This window comes from Pelobates fuscus, chromosome 9, assembly GCF_036172605.1.
Source record: "Pelobates fuscus isolate aPelFus1 chromosome 9, aPelFus1.pri, whole genome shotgun sequence".
NCBI lineage: Eukaryota > Metazoa > Chordata > Amphibia > Anura > Pelobatidae > Pelobates > Pelobates fuscus.
The window spans coordinates 26,722,104-26,731,351 of record NC_086325.1 but is presented as its reverse complement, the minus strand read 5'-3'; the positions used below and the strand labels follow the sequence as shown (position 1 = coordinate 26,731,351).

At 44.6% G+C, this 9,248-nt stretch overlaps 1 protein-coding gene across 1 annotated transcript; it reads left to right on the top strand.

The window, feature by feature from the left end:
• Positions 1-530: 530 nt before the first annotated feature.
• LOC134572606 (peptidoglycan recognition protein 1-like) lies at positions 531-7,119 on the top strand. The gene is made up of 4 exons (XM_063431673.1): positions 531-671; positions 1,039-1,243; positions 4,662-4,780; positions 6,555-7,119. The coding sequence occupies exons 1-4, from the start codon at positions 623-625 to the stop codon at positions 6,731-6,733; spliced, it is 552 nt and encodes a 183-aa protein (XP_063287743.1). The 5' UTR covers positions 531-622; the 3' UTR covers positions 6,734-7,119.
• Positions 7,120-9,248: the final 2,129 nt, after the last annotated feature.

The following is a 9,248-nucleotide window of genomic DNA, read 5'->3' as shown; positions in this document are numbered from 1 at the left end:
TGTGTGTATCTGTGTGTGTATATGTGTGTATATATATATACTTAGATCATATATATATATTATATCTAAGTATATATATTTTTTTACACTTATTTTAACTGTATTTAATTTTATTTCCAGCCAGCAGAGGGACTAACTGTCATTACAGTTAGTCTCCCTGTTGGCATTGCTGCAGCCAGCTATCCCGGCCATGTGATTGTGAGTTGTGAGGTCCTCGCAAGGACCTCACTCTCACATGGCCCGGGGGGGGGGCTGAAGAGGACGGAGGTGCCGCGGGGGGCTCCCTGGGAGTCCCCCCAACCGCGACTGCCGGCGTGGGATGTAGACTGCAAACCCCCTACACTGGTTGTCTTATGGGAAATGCAGCCTGAGTCCATTGTAAAATCTGCAGAGTATTCACACACTGCCCTGTACCCTCTACTAAAATCTAAAGTTTTATAATGGACTACATCTCCTTTAACTTCTTCCTGATGTCCTTTTTTGGTCTTAAATGGGTTTATGGGAGTAAGCTGTGTACATATTTGACAGCACATATGAAGTACAAACACTCCTAACAAAGCATTTTTGAGCTTTGAATTAATTTTGATTCCAGGTATCTGATGTGTTATCTGAAAACTAAACCATGAAACTCCTCGTTATCCTTCTGTTGGCTTTCTGTGCCATAACGCATGGTAAGTGCTTTAAATACATCACAGTTTAGTAGATAGGACAGGGAGTTAAACAAAACACAGTGAATGGGGTGTTAACCAGGCAAACAGGACACAGGTTAAAAACACACTATACAATATGAGAAACATAGTACTCCTCCCCGGGTCACAGGCAGGGAGGGAGGAGCAAAAAGCAAGGGGTAATTGGTGTTTTAAGACACACAAGGAGGAAAGTGGGGTTAAGCGTAGAGGCACAAAAAGGGTGGAGGAACACACAGATAAAACAAATTACATTTCAGTGCGGGGTATAAACCTGCAGTTCCACCCATGTACTAAATAACTTCTGTATGGTTCTGGCACTGAATTCTCCCTTTCTCTCCATTTTTACCAGGATGTCCCACCATATTATCCAAGTCAGCATGGGGAGGGAAGGCTGCCAAATGCAGCAGCAATCGTTTACCCAGACCAGTCAAATTTGTGATCATCCACCACACTGCGGGGGAATTTTGTTCCTCACAGTCTACATGTTCTGCTCAAGCCAGGATTGCCCAGAAACATCACATGGACAATCAAGGCTGGTGTGACATTGGATACAAGTAAGCTGCTTAAAAAGAGAGGTCTTCCAAAAAAAACTTCATTGGGCAACGGGAAAACTTTGCAACTACAATGTCCTGTGATTGGAGGTCAATGGGGATATGATATAAGATATAGTAAAACAAAAGAGGACTATTGGCATGGGAATCTGCAGCCTTAGGCAAGAGGAGGCAAGCTCCCCCTCCCCACAGAATTTGCCTTTCCTTTAATTTAAATGTGTCCCTATGAGTGACAGTGCCTATACACATTACGGTTCCCCCACCCCACCCCGATAAGCAGTGCTATTTGCTAGAATGTACTCAATAGAACAGATCTCTAATGCAAAACCAGCCAAATTAACTGAAGGCTTCAGAGTATGATTTCTTAATCCAGTGCGTTTATCATTTGATGCAACATACTGCTAAGATCAGGGCCGGATTAACATAGGGGCTGATGGAGCTGCAGCTCCAGGCCCAGGCCCATGGAATAGGCCCATTTAAAAAAAATATATATATATATTTTTTTTTTTTACACACTACTCTTAGGTTTGCCACCTGACTGGTATTTTACTGGCACAGCCAGTATTTGAGGCTGCCTGGCCGTGCCGGTATTGCAGTAATACCAGCAATACAAATGCTGTGCTCCCATGTCTCTGTGTCCCTAGTGTCTTAGTGTCCCCAAATGTTTCAGTGTCCCCATGTCTCTCAGTGTCCCCAAGTGTCTGTCTCCCAGTATCTGTGTCCCCATGTCTCTGTGTCCCTAGTGTCTTAGTGTCCCCATGTCTCCCAGTGTCTGTGTTCCTAGTGTCTCAGTGTGCCTAGTGTCCCCATGTCTCCCAGTGTCCCTATATGTCCCATTGTCCCCATGTCTATGTCCACAACTGTCCCCATGTCTCCCAGTGTCCCCAAGTGTCTGTCTCCCAGCCAGTGTCCCCTAGTCTCCCAGTGTCCCCTAGTCTCCCAGTGTCCCCTAGTCTCCCAGTGTCACCTAGTCTCCCAGTGTCTGTGTTCCCATGTCTCTGTGTCCCTAGTGTCTTAGTGCCCCCAAATGTTTCAGTGTCCCCATGTCTCTCAGTGTCCCCAAGTTTCTGTCTCCCAGTCTCCCAGTGTCTGTGTTCCCATGTCTCTGTGTCCCTAGTGTCTTAGTGTCCCCATGTCTCCCAGTGTCTGTGTTCCTAGTGTCTCAGTGTGCCTAGTGTCCCCATGTCTCCCAGTGTCCCTATATGTCCCATTGTCCACATGTCTATGTCCACAACTGTCCCCATGTCTCCCAGTGTCCCCAAGTGTCTGTCTCCCAGCCAGTGTCCCCTAGTCTCCCAGTGTCTGTGTTCCCATATCTCTGTGTCCCAAGTGTCTTAGTGTCCCCAAATGTTTCAGTGTCCCCATGTCTCAGTGTCTGTGTCCCTAGTGTCTCAGTGTCCCCATTTCTCCCAGTTTCCCTAAATGTCTCAGTGTCCCCATGTCTCCCAGTGTCCCCATGTCTGTGTGTTCCCGGTCTCTCAGTGTCCCCATGTCTCTCAGTGTCCCCGGGTCTCACTGTGTCCCCAGTATCCTAGTGACATGGGGACACACTGAGACATTGGGACACTGGGAGAAATGGGGACACTGAGACACTGGGAGACTAAGGGACTGGGCGACATGGGGACACTGACACTGTGATATATAGGGACACTGAGACACTGGGTGACTTGCGAGACTGAGACACTGGGAGACAGAGAGACATTGGGAGCAATCCATCTATACAGCAGAATCAAACTGTGAGTAGTTTGTTGGTGATTTTACAGAATTTTCATGTCACTCCTTGTGATTATACAAATGATTAAGGCTGGTATTTTTTCCCAAGAAAGGTGGCAACCCTAACTACTCTTCACATACTCTTGCTTAAAGGAGCACTACAGGGTCAGGAACACAATCATGTATTTCTGACCGTATTATGTTAAAACCACCACCACCCTGGCCCCTTCTTGCCTCCCAAAGTATAGTAAAATATAACTTGTATTCAAGTCTGCAGCTGCTGGCTCTGCCTCTGAACTGACTGTCTGCTGACATCATCAGAAGTGGTGGTCTGAGCAAATTACAATACTTGCCCATAAGATTGGCTGAGACTGTTAACTAGGCAGATCAGGGGCCGAGCCAGCACAAGTCCAACATAGCCCTGGCCAATCAGCATCTCCTCATAAAGATAAATTGAATCAATGCATCTCTATGAGGAAAGTTCAGTGTCTGCATGCAGAGGGTGGAGACACTGAATGGCAGTGCTGCACACTAGGCAGTACTGCCCCAGGAAGCACCTCTAGCAGCCATCTAAGGAGTGGCCAGTGGAGTTATTTTCTCTGAAAAGACAGTGTTTACTGCAAAAGGCCTGAATGGAATGATTCTACTTACCAGAATAAATACAATAAGCTGTAGTTGTTCTGGTGACTATAGTGTCCCTTTAAGTTTGGAAGCTTAAGAGGGATGTATGGGAACAACACCTGTGTGGACTGGCTGACAATAAAATTAGTTTAGGTAATGCTGTTGGTCTCTCTAACACTGTGATATGTCCCCTCCTTTCTTCTACACTCACTACATACGCCTTTTCTCTGTCTCACACTGTATACCAGGAACTTCTGCCTGCTAGTAAGAAGATAAGGAGACAAGTGGACCAGCGAGTGCTAGGGGACAGTCCTTAGAAAGCATGGAGTGAGCGCATCATTAGACGCATTTATGTCAATCTCAGAATGCTGCCTGCATAGTATGCCCTTAGTTGGCCAGCCTGCAGGATTGGCGGGCAGCCTGACATGCATTCATGCCAGGCTGTCCTTCAAATTCTTTGGACAGACATGCCCCCTTTTTGGGCATGTTCTCCCCCTTTTTCAGGTCTGGTGACGTGATTCGCACCAGTGGCCCACCCTTTTACCCCGCCCATTGACTTCCTGCTTCACTGGACACTGCTGTTAGGGGGTATGGATTTACTTGAAAGATGAAAGCATAAATTAGAGAGAGATTAGCATAGAGTATGTGTTTTCTTAGAGCTGCATCCTATGAGTTTCCCTCCAACACCATCTCCATCAGATACATGACGCTTGGGAGGTATGACCGTTTTAGTGTTTTTGGTCGATAAGATTCTGTAAATAGGCCCATCATAATTGTCAGCACCAGGCCCACTGAGCTCTTAATCCGGCCCTGGCTAAGATATATTTGTTACCTCTGATGTCTAAATTAAAGAGCCAGTAATTGGCTCAGCTTGTCTTCCTGGGTGAGGAGATGGGGAAAGAAATGGGAGACTATTTTTATTTTTATTGCAAAGAGGGAGAAGACCTAAAAGAAGAGATTCAATCTCTAGAAAGGGTTTTACAATCAGCAGAAAGATTAGCAAAGAAATCGACTTTTTTGAAATGTAATAATTTATATAAATGATGATATATACTTATATATTTATTTTTTATACTTCTAAATTTAGCTTCCTAGTTGGGGAAGATGGGCAAGTATATGAAGGACGTGGCTGGGCAAACGTTGGAGTTCATGCTCCACCGTACAACTCAATTTCCATCAGAATCAGCTTTATTGGAACATTCACTAGTGAGTTGGTAGAGTGGGGTACGATTAGAAAAAACAATAAGATAAAATATTAATATTGAGTAAATGCGTTTCTCTGTCATACAGGCCCTGGTTAAAAAATTAAAACCTTTTGGATAAATTATTATAAAGTCTCCATTTATCATGTTATGTCGTTATTCTATTCTGATTCGACCTTGTTGTATGTTTTAAAAACATGGTATGCATTTGATCTAACACAGACATTTTATTTATTTTGATTTCAGCTAAACAACCATTTTTATTAGTCTATTCATAGCTATTTATGTCTTAATCTATTTTTTTTAATATATATATTTTTTATATAATATAAGCAGATTTAACATTGTAGCTTCAGCTTAAGAATATACGATTATGTTATAGTCAAGTTTAGTCAGAGCGTGGGTTAGGTTAGTGACAGCATGAGTAACCAATCATATAAGAACATTAAACTATGCATGCATGTAACCTTAGGGAAAACAGTCCACGTTGATATAATTTGACCAGCTGGATAAGCACAGAGTCACTTATGCTGGCATTACAGTAGTGAGCACCACTGTCATCCACTGGCTGTAACGTGTTGTCTGACGATCAAAGGAGTGAGTCAGGAGGCTTGTGAGTTTGTGGCAGCGGTTGGTGGTCATGACTGGCAGCGGTATATCAGTCCTGAACTTTGGTTGGGGCATTCACCCCACCCCGGTCATAGGGAACAAGTAGGTGTAAACCGGAGGGGTTGCTGGGCTAGGTGTTGCTTGTCTCCACCTCCAGTCCTTGTCCGAGTCAGTGATAGCTGCAGTGAGGCAGTGTGCAGAGTTGGCGGCCCGTTGGGAGCAAGGTAACCGCAGCCTCCCGCCCCGGGCTGGTGAGGAGGCCAACATCTTCTTGCCACGGACCCAGTACCCCTGATGGGCCAGGTCTCTCCCGGGTGGGGAGCAGCGGTGGGTTCCAATGGTGTGTCGATGCCTATGGCGGTGGACCCTCCGTCGATGTGGGCGATGTCTTAGGGTCAAGCCCTTGGTGGCCCTCAGCCCAGGTAGGCCAGTGGCCGGAGCAACTAGGCCCGAGGGGGTCTCCTGCGCTCCCCGGTTCACAGCTCTCCGCGCCTTCACGTGTGGTTGAGGCTGCAGCTGAGCTACCCGGTGCCCCAGAGCTCTCCAGAAGTGCCGAAAGCGCTCATCAATTCGCTGTATGAGTCGCTCTACTGGAAAACTAGGGGACAGTCCTGATTGCTCGCTTGTATCGTCTCGAGGATGAGACGCTGCTGCCATTTTGATGCAGGTTGCTGTTCTCCGACTGAGTTGGCAGTTAGGCCTGTAGATTGCTTCTAGGCCCTGGTTTGGACTAAAAGGTAAGTGCCGTGGTGGCTCGTCGTGATGGTCCAGTGGGGACCGGGATAACCCCCGCTGGTCTAAGGGGGGGGAGGTTAGGAGTGTTTCCAGAGGCTTGTGTTGCTTGTGAACAGGGAGATCGGCTGCCTCTCCTCCGCTCTGTCACAGCAGGCCGCAGTGTTGGATCGCCGGTCCCCAGCGTGTATTAGACTTTGCTTAGGCTTCAGGTCGCTTTGCTGGACCCCCCTTAGTTTGTGGTTCTCGTTGGTGTGTTTAAATCACTGGTTTACTGGGGTTAAAGTCCTAAATTCAGCCCAATTTGCAGGAGCTCAGGACACACACGTCTGCTCTGCTTGATAGCTAGGCTCCGCCCCCTTAATCTATCTTTTTATATCCATAATTTTTGTAACTTTTTTTGCAAAAAATTTATTTTTAACATTTCTTCCCTCCAGACCGTGCTCCCAGTGCTAGCGCCCTAAATGCTGCTCAAAGTCTGATAAGGTGCGGGGTCTCGGGAGGTTATATCAGTTCAAGTTATATTGTGAAGGGACATCGCAATGTAGGGAGCACAGAATGCCCTGGAGCCAAATTATACGCAATCATTAAAAAATGGAGCAATTTTAAGGCTTAAAACTCAAGCATTGTGCAATGAATTACATTTTTTTGCTTTATACGTGTCATAATCAGTGGAATTTTTAAAGTTGCATATGCAATTTCCTTCATACTTGCCATCATTTTATACTTGTTGACATGCTGTAGGTATGCTATTTTTTGCTAAACAGCTCTGTGCATGTGCAGAGCCCTTCAAAGCAATAACACAAGACAGATCCTTACAGTGAGATGCTCACACACATGTATGCTTTAGTTTTAATGACATCTCTCAAAAAATGGTGACATGATGATAAAGAATACACTAAGAATACACTATTATCAATTAAGGAGATTCTTGCCATGCAATAAAATGTTCAGCTTTTTCTTCTGACACAGCAAATGCTAAAAAATGTTAATCTACTTTAATCCACATTGTGCTTTTAGTTTACTATAGAAACCTGCTTTTACAAGGAAATATTTATGTAATAAAATATATATATGTAATTTTATATGACTTGTTTGTTATTTTAGACTGCGCTTCTTGTCTTTTTTGTATGTGTGTGTGTATATATAGGTATATTATTGATACCGGAGAAACTGACGGAAGCCAAGCACAGAGAGATGGACACAGGTTTCTTCAGGAAGGAAGAGATTCTTTATTGGATCACCGATCGGGACTCAGAGGGACTAATGTCACCAAAATACAACAAGTTCTGAGCCCCGGACAATAGTGCAGGCTCCTTATATAGGCACATAACTCCTCCCATATTAAGCTCCACCCGCACATTCTCTTAACCAATCAATACAAATAAGAATTAACTTCCTGCTTGACCGCATGGCTTGTCCAGCACAATGGAGGAGGGGAATACTACATCCGGTATTCTTGCACATGCTCCGTACACTACTGATCGTATCTTTGCCACGTGCAACCAACCGACCGATACGTCAGCATATGCACGTACACATGCCACGTGGTAATCTCGGCCTACTAAATTTATTTTTACCGAGATTCCACCACATTCCCCCCTTTGATGCCTCTGATATTTCACAATTACTTGAGGCATCACTTAACCTTGGTTTGCATACACCTCAGGTTACCATGAATCAGACCAGACTTTTCTATGATGTGAATCCCTCAACACTCCTCTTCCTGCATTGGTTCTCCCTGATTTAGAGCCTCATATTTATATATGGCCATTATCTGTGCTGCAGCCTTCCTCTCTGCTATATTTTCTATCAGGCTCTGCACAGACCTAACTACTAAAGGAATAAGACATGGCAGGAGTAGACACAACATTAAAATCAGTATGACTCCGCCTACCAGTGCCTTAAGCCCTCCAAACTGCTCATACCAGTTACCAAACCAACTACTTGGATTATACCCTTTCCATACCTGAGTAGGCACATGCGCTAGTTTAACCATATGGCTAGTAAGCTCAGCTATTGCTTGCCCTTCGTCATCTATTTGAAGACAGCAATTGCTCAGGTTAAACTTCCCACATACACCTCCCTCTACTGCCAATAAGTAATCCAAGGCTAATCTATTTTGGTACACTGCTGTCCTCATCCTGGTATTATGCTTCGCTAGAAGATTGAGCGCTTGTGAGGTCTCATTAGTAATTATCTCAACCACCGCCTGTAACCTTATAATGCGGTTGAGCATATATATTGGGGTCCTATACCCGAAAGTACCATCCTCTGCCCAAGTGGCTGGCCCATAATAGTCTATAATACGCTGGGGAGGCCATTCATCATCTTCCCAGGCGCCTATCTCTATGGGTCCTCTTTTCTTCCTATGATTCACATCATACACTTTAACTCCCAAAGTCTCACCTGTTTCAATAGGTAACAAGGAGAAGGATGGTTTGAGCATACCCAACACACATGCCCCTTCCCAGTCCTGTGGCAACTCCGAATAGGCCTTCTTACCACAGATCCAGTACAAATTTGCTGGGGCTTTCCAACTAGATGTGATAGATAAGTCAAACCATACGTCCTTTAAATTGGCATATCTTGCAAACGGGTTAGATGGTTCTGAGACATTTGAAGCCGACCACCAAGTTGTATTCTTTGTATCATCATCATAAGCTTTTTGCCCTAGACAAGTTAATTCTCCTACAGAAGTATTAAACATCAGTCCTTTCCTTGCTATGCAAACATAACCTATGATGGAGGTTTTCAATCTCCACTCAGATTTACCTCTAACACTCATCTGATAATCGGCTTGTGAAGATATTAATTGTTCAACTGCCTCAGAACCGGACATTACCTCCTTTGCTTCCCAAGGCCATTGGTCTCCCATGTTAGTACCTCCACACACATAGCAGTTGGTTACATTAAGACTACCAGCAATACTCTCAGCTAAATCTATGAACAGGTTTTTAGCGTTATGGGGAATCTTATTATCTACACTCATCTCTTCATAAAAGGAATGGAATACCTGATGAGTTTGGGAGGTTACAGTATCGGTCTCTATCCCTATAAACAATATTGTCCCAGGGTCTAATCCCGTCCCATATATTTGAAACCCAAATAAGTTACCATATTTATCTAAG

What these genes read in the sequence shown, in the direction of transcription:
- LOC134572606 (XM_063431673.1), top strand. Translation starts at nt 623, where the DNA reads ATGAAACTCCTCGTTATCCTTCTGTTGGCTTTCTGTGCCATAACGCAT. An exon ending in TTTCTGTGCCATAACGCATG is followed by an intron (nt 672 to 1,038) that starts GTAAGTGCTTTA and finishes CATTTTTACCAG; the next exon opens with GATGTCCCACCATATTATCC. An exon ending in CTTTATTGGAACATTCACTA is followed by an intron (nt 4,781 to 6,554) that starts GTGAGTTGGTAG and finishes TCTTCCCTCCAG; the next exon opens with ACCGTGCTCCCAGTGCTAGC.